Here is a 16,217-nt window from a genome sequence, read left to right as displayed (position 1 = left end):
CGAGGAAGACACAATTTCATTCTTTTGCAATAATTGCACGGACAAGGGAATCCTCAACGCCATAGGTCGCCGTGACATAGCACACTTCGCTGACTTGGCGGCCATAGTACGGAAGTACTCCGCGATGGAAAGCGCCTGGAAAACCCAAACAAAATTCTGGGATCCTCCGGCCCTCACTAAACCCCTCATCCGAACTAAAAGGGTGTACTCTCGTAAGTCACCCGATCCAATTACAAAGAAACAAAAACCCACTACAGGGCGCATAACTGTATTGGAAGGATGGCTTAATGGGCCATGCAAAATTCACAGTACAACGGATACCATGCCAACACACAACCTTAGAGCATGTTGGGTACTCCGGCAGGTGGCCAAGAGCGGTGAGGATCTCCTCATCAACAATACCACAGAGCACCATCCCGCAGAAAACAACAATACAGTATTGATAGTCTTCGAGACCTTCGCCTCGAATAATAAGCGTAAGCGAGCACTCCGCAGCCTTGCCGAAGTCTACCACGTGGCAGCAATAAATCCATGAAGTGATACGGCTATCACCTTCAATGCCAGTGACAAACCCAAATTCCGAACAGCCCGAGCACCAGCCGCCTTGGTCCTTAGTCCAATTGTGGACGGCTTCCGGCTTACTAAAGTGCTCATGGACGGCGGTAGCGGATTAAACCTCATCTATGAAGAAACTCTTAGCAAAATGGAAATAGACAGGAGCCGCATTGAGCAAAGCAGCACGACCTTCAGAGGAATCATCCCTGGTCGGGAGGCACGATGTGCAGGAAAAATCACGCTAGACGTGGTATTCGGCACGCTGGAGAATTATAGGTCCGAAGAAATCACATTCCAAGTGGCCCCGTTCAGTAGCGGATACCACGCCCTTTTAGGGCGGGAGGCATTCACGATCTTCCAAGCTATACCCCATTACGGGTACATGAAGCTCAAAATGCCCGGGCCCAATGGAATCATCACTCTAGCTAGTGATCGGGACATAGCACTCCGCGCCGAAAATAAAACCGCCGCACTAGCCCTCGAGGCGTTATCCAAAGCCCTCGCGGCCGAAGAACTGACGGCGCTGCGCTCCACAGTGGACAGGGACGACGTGATACTCGACAAAAGACCCAAATCCACCTCTTTTAAACCAGCGGATGAAATAGTCAAATTCCAAGTCCACCCAATGGACCCTACCAAAACAGCATCCATCGGGGCACAGTTAAACCCCACAGTAGACGCCGCACTACGGGAATTCTTGCGCGGAAATTGGGACATCTTCGCCTGGCATCCTTTAGACATGCCAGGAATCCGACACAGGCTGGCCGAGCATAGCCTTAACATTCTAAAGGGGTTCAAGCCGGTCAAGCAGACTCTTCGGCGTTTCTCTGAACCTAAGCGGCAAGCCATGGGAGAAGAGCTAGCCAAGTTACTGGAGGCCGGATTCATCCAAGAAATAAAACACCAGGACTGGCTAGCAAACCTGGTGATGGTACCAAAGAAGGACAAATCATGGCGCCTATGTGTCGACTTCAAGGACCTTAATAAGGCTTGCCCCAAGGATCCCTTCCCCCTCCCTCGCATCGATCAAATTATCGACGCTACCGCAGGACATGACTCATTGTGTTTCCTCGACGCATACTCCGGATACCATCAAATTAAGATGGAGGAGTCTGATCAAGCCGCAACGACATTTATCACTCAATACGGCCCCTTCTGTTTCAACACCATGCCTTTCGGGCTCAAAAACGCCGGTGCAACCTATCAACGCATGATTCAGACATGCTTGGAGACACAGATCGGCAAAACAGTGGAGGCATACGTAGACGATGTGGTCATTAAAACCAGACACGTTGAATCCTTAATAGACGACTTGAGGCTCACGTTCGACAATCTCTGAACGTACGACATCAAGCTCAATCCGGAAAAATGCGTCTTCGGCGTGCCCGCCGGAAAGCTCTTAGGCTTCATCATCTCTAATAGAGGAATTGAAGCAAACCCGGCTAAAATCCGAGCTCTGTCACAGTTGGCTATCCCAACAGACCTCAAGCAAATCCAGAAACTAACTGGATGCGTGGCTGCCCTAAGCCGCTTTATCTCCCGATTAGGAGAAAAGGCACTACCCCTTTATCGCCTTCTTCGGCACACCGAACACTTCGAGTGGACGGATGCGGCCACGGCCGGATTCGAAGAAATAAAAGCCATCCTGGCCACCAACCCAATCTTGGCCACGCCAAATGTCGGTGAACCAATGCTGTTATATATAGCGGCAACTCACCAAGTTGTAAGCGCAGTGCTCGTCGTCGAATGAGAGACAGACGGACATAAGTTCCCACTTCAGAAGCCGGTATACTATGTATCCACTGTCCTCACTCCATGCAAATCACGGTACCCACATTATCAAAAGATAGCATCCGCGGTCTTCATTGCATCCCGGAAACTACGACACTACTTTCAAGAGTGTTCAATCACGGTGGCCTCCGAAGTACCACTCAATGACATAATAAACAACCGCGATGCCACGGGCCGGATTGCTAAATGGGCTATTGAGCTCCTCCCATTCGACATAATATATAAACCATGGCGAGCCATTAAGTCACAAGTACTGGCTGATTTTGTCGCCGAATGGACAGAAGCCGAACTCCCTAAAGAGTACGAGGCCTAAAATGCTGGCGGGTCTGGGGGCTGGTGTCGTCCTGACACCCCCACCGGAGATACAATCCAGTACGTACTCCAAATACTATACACAGACTCCAACAACGCAGTAGAATACGAGGCCTTGTTACACGGTCTCCGGATGGCAGTCTCCATGGGCATTCAACGCCTAGAGGTGCGGGGGGATTCGAACCTCGCAATATCTCAAATAAATGGAGACTTCGACGCCAAGGATCCAAAAATGGCGGCTTATCGCAACGCCGTCCTCAAAATGTCAGCTCGGTTCGAGGGGCTTGAATTCCACCATGTGGTCCGGGAAAACAATCAGGCGGCAGATATCCTTGCCCGCATCGGCGCTGAGCGCGACCCGGTCCCATCTAATATCTTCTTGGAAAGGCAGTTTAAGCCATCTGTGATATGGGAAGGAGAGACCGGAAATAATAGTCCGGACTCGGACACAACGCCAGATCCCGAACACCCTGACGTAATAGGAGGCTCTACCACCGAAATAACACCTTCCGCCCACGTGATTATGGCTGTCATCACCCCATGGACAGGACCCTTCTTGGCCTACCTAACTAGGCAGAAACTACCTGAGGACCCAAACGAGGCACGTTGCATTGTGCGACGGTCTAAAGCCTACAAGGTCCACGAGGGAGAGCTTTATAAGAAAAGCGCTACCGGAGTCCTTCAAAGGTGCATCTCCGAAGAGGAAGGACGGCAACTTTTGGTAGAAATTCATGCTGGACTTGGCGGCCACCATGCCGCAGCCCGGGCCCTGGTAAGCAAGGCCTTCCGTACAGGGTTTTACTGGCCGACGGCCTGAGCAGACGCACAGGATCTCGTTCAATGCGTCGGTTGCCAGCTTTTTGCAAATCAAAGCCATATGCCGCCTACCGCTCTCCAAACAATCCCCATCACTTGGCCCTTTGCGGTCTGGGGGCTTGATATGGCCGGGCCCCTCAAAGGGGGAAGCCATAAGAAAAAAATACTTATTGGTCATGGTGGATAAATTCACCAAATGGATAGAAGCCAAACCAGTTAAAATGGCCGAGTCCAGACCAGTGAGACTTCATATCTAGGGTTGTACACCGTTACGGCGTCCCCCACAGCATCAACACCGATAACGATTCGAACTTTACAGCCAACGAGGTAAAAATTTGGTGCAGCAACTTGGGCATTAAGCTCGATTATGCTTCTGTCTATCACCCGCAAACTAACGGTCAAGTCGAGCGAGCAAACGGTCTTATCATGAGCGGCACTAAACCCAGATTAGTGCGATCCTTAAAGGAATCAGACACGAACTAGGTAGAGGAGCTCGACTCCGTACTATGGGGGCTGCGGACCACGCCGAATCGCACTACCGGATACACACCATTTTTTATGGTGTACGGGCAGAGGCGGTACTGCCCTGTGACATAATCCATGACTCACCTCGAGTGCGCATGTATGAAGAGAAAGAAGCCGAGCTTGATCGGCAGGACAGTTTGGACGCCTTGGAGGAGGAGCGTGACGTGGCAAAAGCCCATTCCGCATTTTATCAGCAACAGGCTCGACGATATCAAAGCAGAGAAGTACAGGCCAAAACTTATAACGTTGGCAAACTCGTTCTACGCCTACCGGAGAAGAAAAAGAACAAGCTCAAGCCCAAATGGGAAGGTCCCTTCGTTATCGACCAAGTTCTGACCGGTGGAGCATATCGTCTGCTGTATGCATCGGACAATCGGCTCGAGCCAAACCCATGGAACGCAGCCAGACTCCGAAGGTTCTACGCCTAGTGCCGGACTCTATGTTCGTCTCCTTACCTCCGTCAATTTTTTATATATCCGTTATCTGTCTTTTATTTCTTTCTTTCTTCCCTTTTTCTTCAAGGCCTTAAAAGGCTAAAATGTGTCTTGACTACACAATCTTGACGCGCTAGCCGCGCCCATTATACCTGGGGGCTTCTTATACAGAAGCTTAATATAACTATTTTCCAGGCTCTATGCCCCACACATGTGTTATTCTTCCACATGTACCTTTTTTCGCCATTATATGCATCGATATGACTTAAGTTTTGGCCAAGCTGGGTTGCCTGGCTCTTGTGTTTATGCCCTACGTTCCCGTTAATTCGGCTAGGGCATAAGGGGAGCACCTCTGCGATTGTTACTGCCGGGTCAGCCCGATGTGTACCTCAGACTGGGTGAAGCCGAAAGCTAGCGTTCTTAAGGGAATACTCGGTCGGTGAACAAAAGATGACCCTTATTTATTGTAATACATGCCCCCAGATGTTTATATTCTGCGTCTCCTTTCATAGCTCGGACATGCACATTAGGGCATGCGTACCCAAGGAAAGGAACCCTTAACGGAACTATTCTCCCTGGAAGATGTTTCTTACTATCCATGTAATATAACATAGCTAGTTGGGTGCTTGTCTGTTCAAGCACTTATGACCCCTACGCCTGGTTTCCACGCGTACCCCGGTTTTTTCATAACTGAGCGGGTATTCGGATACACTCCGGACTGTCGGGTCCAGAGGTCGAAGCGAAAAGGTCCGCCATGACAAATGATTTACAATCCGGCTAGGGACAATACGTGTCACTTGAAGTACACAGTCACTTAGACTGACTAAATTCTTCTTCTATACCATCCAACAGGCTGTCTAGCCTACAATCCTGTTGGGAATACTTTGCGGCTAATTGTACCTGGTCATACACCAAACTGACGGGGATCTCTTTCCCATCGGGCCCCACAGGTCCGACCTCGGCCATGTGGTTCGGGTCAGCCTTGGTGTATCGCGTCTTCACCATGGCCCAGGCTTCCCTCGCACCTTGTCGGCAGGCTGGTATCTTCCATAATCGGAAGCGCCGCCGCGCTCCCTTGAGCTTCTCTATAAGCTCCCCCATGCCTCCTGGCAGGGAGGCGGATGGCCACAAGGCTTGGGCAATGCCCTGCATCACCTGCCGAACTTGTGAGAGCTCTGGCAGAAGATCACCCGCAGACCCGGGTATCTCCTCCGCGGGACGACCCGTCAGCATACCTGCAGACATAACTCTGTTAGCTGGTTTCTTCGCCGAACTCTTTAAAAGTTCGTTCAAGCACTTACTGAAAATGTTGCGTTGAAGCCTCTTATTCTCCTTTACGGAGTTAGCAAGCTGGGCTCGAACATCTTTCAGTTCCACGCCCAGCTGGATATTGGCGTCTTGGAGACCGTTTTTCTCCCGCCTAACCCGTGTAAGCACGCGCTCGCCAGCCTTTAGCTGTCGTTGAGCATGTGGCTCATCCCCTATCACGACCTCCGGATTCACTCCGGAGTCATCTGCAGAATCTATTATTAGATTTGCATGATTGCCGCATACTACCTGGTACCTGTCATTCTTTGCAATAGAAATAAGTGTTACCAGATGGGGCCTTCTCGGACTCCTTTACTGCGGCAATTGCGGCCTGAAGCTGGGCTTTGCACTCCTCCAGCTCTTGAGACAACCAGGTATTCTTCTCCGTAAGAACCTATGCAAACAATGATCCTTAAATCAGTTGTGCCAACTGTTTCAAGTCTCAGGGGCTACTGATATACATAATTATTAGATTTTCTTACCCGTATATCCTTTACATACTGGTCTATGGCTTTGGCAAGACCATTTTGAGCAGCTCGGATGTACGCGTATCCTGAGTTAAAGGCGTCGAATGCCTCTTGGGAGAAAGAAGCGTCGCGGAGTACGGCCCGGCGGCGCCTGTGATTCATGGCACTCTCCACTTCGGAATTCGTAGCAGACAGCCTATCTGCATCCTCTGTAGGAGGAACATCCGGTGTTGGCCCCATGTTAGCGTCCGCCTCTAGGTCCGGCTCCGGAGCCCGGCTGGTGGAGGCGTGGCCGGCAACCTCTCCGGATATAGTCCGGCGAGCGTTTTTCCTACTAGGAAACATGGACGTTATTATATTTTAAAAGACGACAACCACGGAGCGGGGTTCTGTTTCATACCTCTGCGACGGCGTCTCAGTCCTGGCCGCCTTCCTTTTAAGCCTACCCGGCTTCGGTGCCCCTTGTTGGTGGGTCACTGCAGGTTCGGCATGGCGTCCCGAGGGCCTTCCCTGTAAGACACCATATGTGTGCGGTAGGTGAAGTGCAGAAAAAGGGATCCTTCTCGGAAGTTGGGACTCCGGTTTTACTTACATGGGATGCAGGGAGTAGTCTAGGATAATCGGCTATGATGGCCACCATGGCATCATCGCAGCTCAATTGATAGAACGTCCTGTCAATCAGCTCCACAAATGTGCCCGGATCTTCTTCGAGTCTGGGGTCGAGGGCCCGGTCAGCGTCCTCTGGTTGTGGAGGCGGGCTGTGGACCTCCCTCACAGCTTTTCAGCTCCTGCTATGAAATAGCAAGGTAAATATTTATGACAAAGAATGCAGGAAGGTCTGGAGTAAAAAGTAGCAGCTCACCCAGTTTGGGGGGTTGTACATGGAGAATCCATCCCGTGGCTTGATACAGATGAACTCCTCTTCCTCTCCTTTGTATAAATCGGACAATATTTTTGCTAGAGCAGCGACGGAGTCCGGATCTTTACGACCGCAGCGGGTGGCATCGTCTTCTCCATTGAAGTGCCAGATGGGTTGTCCCCGATATTGAAGTGGCTGCACCCCCCGCATTATACATATTGACATAACCTCGACTATTGTCAATCCTGATTTGGCCAGCGTTTGTATCCGGCCCATCAGGTAAAGGACCTCTCTGTTATCTTCCTCCTAGGGGCTGCGAGGGTGCCAGCTGCGGCGTTTCTTCAGAGGGGCGTTATTAAACTCAGGAAGGCCCATCCGAACAGGGTCCGGAAGGGGGACGTCCTCCATATAAAACCACTCCGAAGGCCAATCTTCGGATGTCTTCTTCGGAGTACCGGACAGATATCCGGTCCCGGCGATGCGCCATATCTCGGCTCCGCCCACTTGATATATCGACCCCTCTTGTGTACGGGGTATGAGGCAGAACAACCTCTTCCGTAGCTCGAAATGAGCTTCACAGCCCAAAAACAGCTCGCAAAGGGCGACATAGCCTGCGATGTGTAATATGGAGGCAGGAATAAAATTATGCAGCTGGAGGCTGTAGAACTCCAGGAGCCCGCGGAGGAACGGATGGATTGGAAATCCAAGTCCCCTTAACATGTACGGGACAAGGCATACCCGCCTCCCCCATTGATGGGTTGGGAAAGCTCTCCGCTTGTTCCCCGCCATTGTAAGTGGCTAGTCCAGCTCGGACGGGGACCATATACCCAGGAGGAAGAAACCCCTGGGTTTGTAACTCTACTAACTGTCTGTGGGATACGGAACACTTCTTCCAGTTGCCTGGCTTAGGGCTACGGGAGCGAGAGGAGGAGCTGCGACGACCGGCCATGATAGGATGGATTTTTCCGGGCGCGCTCCGATGGATGCTCACTGAGGGAGGATGGTGTGATCTGGATCTGAGGATCCCCGGTCCCTTAAATAGACGATTTACTCACATGGTTAGGGTGGCAAGTGCAAAAATGCCCCGACTTCTCGCATTCGCTCGACACGTGGAGGATAGCCATTATTAGGCGCAGAAGCCGAGGAGTGCAACATTCATGGGAAGCCGGACACTACTCGACAGGTACTCAGGACTTGGAGAAGAACCTGCCTTGGAATGCCGAAGACAGTCTGCGCGCCGGACTCGTCATCATTGAAGCCTGGTTCGGGGGCTACTAAGGGAGTCCTGAATTAGGGGGTCCTCAGACAGCCGGACTATATCCTTTGGCTAGACTGTTGGACTATGAAGATACAAGATTGAAGACTTCATCCCGTGTCCGGGTGGGACTCTCCTTGGCGTGGAAGGCAAGCTTGGCAATACGGATATATAGATCTCCTCTCTTGTAACCGACCCTGTGTAACCCTAGCCCCCTCCGGTGTCTATATAAACCGGAGGGTTTAGTCCGTAGGACAACAACAATCATACCATAGGCTAGCTTCTAGGGTTTAGCCTCTACGATCTCGTGGTAGATCATCTCTTGTAATACTCATATCATCAAGATCAATCAAGCAGGAAGTAGGGTATTACCTCCATCGAGAGGGCCCGAACCTGGGTAAACATCGTGTCCCCCGCCTCCTGTTACCATCCGCCTTAGACGCACCGTTCGGGACCCCCTACCCGAGATCCGCCGGTTTTGACACCGACAGCAACCACAATCACACTAACATCAACAATAGACAAACCTACAAATATAAAACATGCTTGACTGCAAGAGGCACAATAACACAAACATGACTAACAGACTAAGCTACAAACAAAACAAGCTCAGCTTTGGAGATTTGCTTGATCACATGTAGTAGGTCTTCGGGAACCATCGTCGAGCATTGGCCCTTTAGTTGCTATCCGACAACACACCTCAAAGAAAGGAAAGTGTGTTGTATTGAAGCAGGTTCTTCACCCTGTGGTGCATTGCCAACCACACAACTGGGCCTCGAAAAGGCCAACCAGACCTGCGAGATCACTACTACCGCCACACGCCCGACAAACGCCGATCCCATACACCCAACAATCACCATAGCTATCTTCAAAACTGGACGTTGGGGTCTAAGGTCTGGCACACGCTGGTCCAACTCATAGCCAGCCGCACTAGCATAACCATCATCTGGGGACCTTGCTCGATGCAAATGATATGTATCACTTATACCGATACATGTCACCTACAACCGCCAACTAGCCACTAGTGCTAGCCACAACTTTCGTTGGTGGCGCGGCATTTTACATCCACGCCAGCACTATTATTTTTAAATAGTGTGGCGTAGGCCAAATCAGCACGTCAGCTTTACAAGCATAGTGCTGGAATTGCTTGTTTTGTAAACGCCACAAATCTATTGACCCATATGCACTCACCGTTTCGAAACCACTCGTGATGTTGGTTTTCTTTGCACGCCATACTTATTTTGTTAGTGCTGGTGATTTTTTTTCTTTTCATGCCAGAAACACTTTTCCCATTTGATCAAAGTGTTTTAAGTATTTAATTACATTATGCTTTTTTTGTCATCATTATTTTTAAGTTTTTATCATTTTAGGAATTTTATTTCTTTACCACTAGTTCAAATTTTGAGTCTTTTATTTTGTCAAGTCTTTCAATAATTTTAGTCTTTTTTTATTTGGACTGTGATTAGCTATGGCATTCCATTTTATCCAACGCCATCAATACCTATCTGAGTCAACTTAGTAAAATACCAAGTCACCGCTCTCTCTCATTTCATGCCCCACCCGGCCCGGTAGACACAACTTCCCCCTAGACCAAAGCCGCCGCCGCCCCGTCGACGCCCCATCGCCGCCCCTCGCCGGCACCAAGGTTAGATCCATGCCTCTTGCAACATTACATTAGACTAAGATTGTCCCAAACCTCCCTTGCAACATTACATTCAAATAGCACATGCTTTATATCTTCATAATAGACCGAGCACACTGTACACAAATAGTTCTTCGTTACAATATTCTCATAATAGACCGAGTACACTGTACACACATAGTTATTCGTTACAATATTCTCGTATGCTATGTACACAAATAGTCATTTGGAGAAGCTTAAAAACATATTATACAATGAATTAGCTCTTAGCCTAACAAGCAACGTTTACATGCTCTTAAATTAATGCGATGGTTAAAATTAAACTAGAAAAGATAAGAGATGACATCTAGTACATTGGATAGAATTGTCTTATCTTCTTTTCTTGAGAGACATTCTCTTAGGTAAGAGATGTCAAGCCTTTTTTTCCTCCATTCACTCCCGTTTAACTTATCAACCATCCTAGGTGACATTGCGAAGATAGGATCATTGTACACGACCTAAGGTAGCTAGCTTTGTACGAGTGTGTCATGTGGGAGGGCTGATGCAGGATGCACTCATGATGTCCCACATGACTCGAAACGACAACAGATATATCATTGGCAGTGCCAACGATACATGTCATTGTTGGCACCAACATGTCGGAGTACTACCGGTGAAACATTATATTTTAGGGTTATATTTTCGTAATTTATGTCATAAAAAATAATATTTAAAATATCCCCCAAATGAAAGGGAGTACCTGGCTTGTGTCCATCTAGTGGCCCCACAACCACCCGAAGTCAGAAGGGAGTACCTATCTTTTGTACAGCCCAAAGAGTGCCACCAAAGTATTAATGAGCCATAGAGAAAGACATTCATTTATTCGTGTTAGATGAGCCCGGGTTATTGTGTAACTGGCCCGTGCCTGGAGCCATCCACCCTATATGGATAGGAAATCATGGAATACCTTGCTTTCCGTCCGGTTGTCCAACCAAATGATACCATCATGTGTTAATGAGCCCTAGAGAAAGACATCGATATATTTGTGCAAGTCACCATTTTAGCATGGATTAATGTGCATGTGGCTCCGTTTCAGAAGATGCCCACCTCATGCTTTCGAACAACCTAGTCGAAATATGGAAGTATTAAAGAGCCACCAAGAAATACATAGATTTATTCGTGCTAGTCACCGTTTCTGTTTGGATTAATGCACATATTACCGGGAGCCATCCGCCTTAAATTGGCAGGAACCAGGGAGTACCTTGCTTCTGTCTAGTTGTCTAGCCGAATAGTACCATCAATCATTTGTTGTAGAGAAAGACATCAATTTATTCGTGCTAGTCACTAGATAGATGGCTAGATGCCAAGAGTCGTCCCCTCAAATTGACAAGGTGTACATTACTTCTGTGTGGCTATCCAACCGAATAGTACCATGAATTATTAATGAGCCTTAGAGAAAGATAACGATTTATTCATGCTTGTCACCATTTTAGCTTGGATTAACATGCCGATGGCTACATAGTGGGAGTCGCCCATTTCTAATTGGTAGGAAGAACCTCGCTAGCTTCTGTCCAGCTACCCAGCAGAAGAGTGTCATCAAGTAATACTGAGCGATAGAGAAAGCCATCAATTTATTCGTGCTAGTCACAATTTTAGCCTGGACATCGAACCAGTAGGAACCAAGGAGTACCTTGTGTCTATATGGTTATCTTGGGGAACAATATTGCCGAGTATTAACGAACCCTAGAAAAACATCAATTTATTCATGCAGTTGATATGTCCTATACGTATCTATAATTTTTTATTGTTTCATGCTATAATTAATGGCATAGTATTGGCATTAAATTTATTTTTTCTTGATTAACCTATTAATTCAGTGCAAAGTGCCAATTGTTGTTGTTTTTTTATTTTCAAAAAATCAACTTTTCAGGGACCAAAAAACCAGGAAAAATACTAAGTTTCATGAAGAAATGAAGCTGGAGGGACCTGGTCCCACCTGGACCCCCTAGGCCACAAGCCACTGGTCGGCACTAGCATCCAAGGGGGAGCATGGCCGCCATAGAGGTTGCCTCCATCGCCTCTTTCTTCCGCTGCCTTTATATACCCTCGAAAACCTCACAAATATTAACACGGGATTTTTGCGCCGCCCACCTCTCTGCTCCGTGAGATCCAATCAGGTACTCTGCCAAGGAGGAATTCATCACACAAATCATTTACATGAACATTGCTGCCACTGTGTTCATGTGTGAGCACTCCTTTTTGTACTATGGGAACATAACTATTTTTTCCATTATAATATGGCATCAGCCCACATCCTAATAAGATGGCATCAACCCACGTCCTAATAAGTTGTATGAACCATTTTTTTTCTTATAATGGAAATGGTGGGTAATTATTTCACTTAAACCTAGGCTAATGGTCATAAATTCCAGCCTATTAAATAGACAGTCGGATGTTTTTGCTTTCTGAGGGGTTTTCTAGCATTTTTTAATCTTTTTTCTGGGGAGCCCGTCGATTACTTTTAATATATAATAGATTGACAGTCGGATGTCTTTTAGTTTTGAGAGATTTTCTAGCATTTTTATCCTTTTCTGGTGAGCCCATCAATTACTTTTAATATATAATATATTAGGTTGTGTTGGCTCCTTCCAAAAAAAGCCTTGTACATATTATTTTATGGGCCATAAAAAACTTGGGCCCATGATATACATGTGTAACCAATAAAAACACATCTTCCGTGGGAACTGGGCTTACCAAGGAGGCAGGTCGATGCTCAGAGTAACATATGTGTTATACCATGACTTACCAAATGTCTCAGTATTTTCTAGTTTCTCTTAGTGTATCATTCCTAGTTGCTATCTTAGTTTCTAAGTTAAGGCCCAAAGCAAGGTCCATGTTATACTGGCATATTATGGATTAAAGGACGACCACTTCTAGATTAGATAGTTCATAGATAGTACAGGATATGGATGTAATAAATGTGATCACTGATATATTAGGATGCAATAAATGTGATCAACAAAGGATTTGGACGCAATTAACAACCAAATAAATTTGACCACAATTATGTTGTATATTAGAGTAAAACTTAGTTGGGTTTAACTACCATTAATACTTCTAGATAAGGATATGGATGTAGTCAAATGGCAATCATTTAATATTTCTATTTTTAGAAGTGTTAATAGTTCTATATATGGATGTGAATACTTACATCATAAGAAAGACATGTCAGTGGTTGCACAGAAGGATGTCAATGCATTCACATATGTATATTTGGACAATAGTTAATAGTATCCATAGACAAGCACCTTTTATGAGTTATTTATGTTAATTCTTACTAAAGATTTACATAGTCTTAGCATAGTCAAATAGCACTCCCATACAACCCTTTTATGCTATATAAGGGGAGTACAACTTCTCATATCCTACACCAATATGCTGTTAGCCAACCGTACCTGTAAATCTCTAGTTTTCTGTATATACTTGTGCTTCCTATTTGTAGTAGTAAGTTTCTTCCTCTTTGTCCACATTAGTATGCCGAGGAAAGAGCGGCGGTTTGGTGTGGCATACATCCATAATGACAAAGACCGTGATCTCACCTTCTACAAGCGACGCTCTGGTTTGTTCAAGAGGGCGACTGACATCTCTGCCCTCACTAGGGCTAGGGTTGCAGTCGTCCTAGAGACAAACAATGGAAAGATGCACTCATTTGGGACACCATTGGCCGATCCCATTGTTGATGCTTTCCTATTTGGAGATCCACCAGCAGTTCCCTCCGCCAATGAGGCAACCACTGCTAGGATTGGAAGCCTACAAAATGAGGTGGCTCAGTTGGACATGGAGAACATGAACGAGGAAGACCGAAACCAACTTTCCATCCTTCGTATGAAAAGTATCCAAGAAGAGAATCCAAGTATGGTGGGAAATCTTATCTTCACGAAGGAACAAGATCTCGGTCTTGAAGATCTAAATAAGCTCTTCAGTGAGCTCTCTCGAGTCCAAAAAGACATTAGATGCTGGCTACCTCCATTGCATGGTCGTGAAGCCAAGACCAGTGGCACATGTGTGGTACAAGATCTGCAACTACCAAGTGTTCTGCCGACGGATCATTTGGGTACTACTCATTCACTAATGCAGTCATCATGGCCTCACAATCTCTCACAGCTCCAGCCACCTGCAGATCCACTACCATCACAACCGGAACAAACTTCGACACCACTTTTTCCTATGCAGGTACCACAAATGTTTGATTTTGCACCACCATCTTTAGCTCCACACTTGGCTTCCCATGTCCAACCCATACCAAATCAAGTACATGAGCAAACTCAACTAGAGGAGTTGCATGTTCAGAACTATGAAAGTCCTTGCAACATAGTGCAACCACAACAAAGTGATGCAAACCACGACTCAACATCGGGGCAGAATTTGGAGGCCTCTCCACTGTTGGGGTACTCGAGTGGCAATGCTTTTCCTATTGATGACCCATTTAACAGTGAACAATGGGATTATGCTCTATCAGATCAGTCGTTCTACAATAGTTTCCTAGGGATTGATGATTACTTAGGCTCTAGCGGTACCGATCTAGGACAGTCTTCCATGGTAAATGGTGGATGGTTTGATGTGCCGCCCTCTTCCATTGGACAAGATATTGATGGTCTTATAGTCTATGGAGAGCTTTTGTAGATGCTATTTAGCGCTTACATTTAAGAGCTATATTGAAATAAAATAATTTGTTTCGAAATTCATTACCCTTTGTACTATTTTCTTAATTAAGGTCTTTGGGAAAAATATGCATGCTAAGTGTTCCAGGTCTTGGTCCATGATGTGTTTTCACCAATACCTCTAGTTTTGTTGCTTTTTTGTTGTTGTTTAGATTATTGTCATCTTACGAATGAAGGAAGTGGAACATGTATTACAACAATGCACCTCTTATAATATTGTGAGGCAAACATTAGCGTGCCAACTAAAAAACAGAAGCCATGCTCATTAAATAAATAAATTAAAAGATAGAAAACAAATCCAAACTTCAACTCAAGAGACTAGAATCCATTACTTCTGATTGCGTAACACTACCAAGAACAACAACTGCACCTCATATGAATTAATGAATATGAGAAATCAAGGTTTTCTTAATAGACGTGAATATGCCTTATCAACAAATTAGAACCTTACTGGACATGTGAAGAGACAGTGGCCGCCTATGATCCATTGATACCACATATGCACCATTAACAACATTGAAAAGTACCGTGGATCTAGAGCTCTCCATGAATATATTGTAAATTGACTTAATTTTAAAGTATGTCATTAATCATTGCAATTACAACAAACTTACAAGGACATAACGAGCAGGAATTAATCTTGAGGATGCTTGATATGTCTTCAACGTATTTATAATATTTGATTGTTACATGCTATTATATTATCCATCTTGGATGTTTTATATGCATTAATATGCTATTTTATATTTTTTTTGGGACTAACCTATTAACCTAGTGCCCAGTGATAGTTGCTGTTTTTTCCTTGTTTTTTGCCCGGCCCCATATCTACCCCGTATTTGGCCTGGATATGGTGGGTGCCGATCAGCCTGGGCGTTTGAGACCCATTTGAGGCGTCCGCCTGAGTCGAAAAAACGTGACCGGTCAGTGACCGGGAGGCCCGCCCAGGCGTATGAGGCGGGTTTGAGAGGTTCGGCTGTAGATGCTCTAACTACTCCAATTTGTTGGTCAACGCTTTATACCATAGTTTTAAAAACCAGATCAGTGACTAAACTAGTGAAATTGTCGGTTCATGTTTTCATCGATTGATTGGACCGCCGGTTCACCGGTTCATCGTCCGTTTTTTAAGGCTACAAAAAGTATTTTATTTAGTAGTAAAACATGGTCAAATAAGCTCATTTCCAGTTCTTTTACAGCATCATGTACCTTTTTGGGGGATGAGTGGATGACATCAAGTGAACTAGGCCGCTGCCTGCTGGTGGTAGTCGAGCAGCCACGCACGCATTGGGACGGCCGCTGGTTTTTATCCAAGGCTCGAGTCTGGGCCTTCGTCAGGAAATCCGCCAATTGCAACTCGGAAGGCACATACTGAAGAGCAATAACCTGATCCTGCACACCAGCGCGCACATAGAAAGCATCAACACCAATATGCTTGGTGAGTTCATGCTTCACAGGATCGCGCGCAATGCTAATAGCACCTGTACTGTCAGATAAGAGCAGAGTCGGTGTAGTGACAGAAACACCAAAATCCTGAAGTAACCACCGTAACCAAGTCA

The 16,217-nt window shown here is 46.4% G+C and overlaps 1 protein-coding gene across 1 annotated transcript; it reads left to right on the top strand.

Moving 5' to 3' along the window:
- Positions 1–13,378: 13,378 nt before the first annotated feature.
- LOC123165097 (uncharacterized) lies at positions 13,379–14,626 on the top strand. The gene has a single exon (XM_044582730.1). The coding sequence runs from the start codon at positions 13,379–13,381 to the stop codon at positions 14,624–14,626; it is 1,248 nt and encodes a 415-aa protein (XP_044438665.1).
- Positions 14,627–16,217: the final 1,591 nt, after the last annotated feature.

The sequence above is a fragment of the Triticum aestivum genome, chromosome 7D (assembly GCF_018294505.1).
Source record: "Triticum aestivum cultivar Chinese Spring chromosome 7D, IWGSC CS RefSeq v2.1, whole genome shotgun sequence".
In the NCBI taxonomy this organism is placed as follows: domain Eukaryota; kingdom Viridiplantae; phylum Streptophyta; class Magnoliopsida; order Poales; family Poaceae; genus Triticum; species Triticum aestivum.
This window is presented reverse-complemented; position numbering and strand designations above follow the sequence as displayed.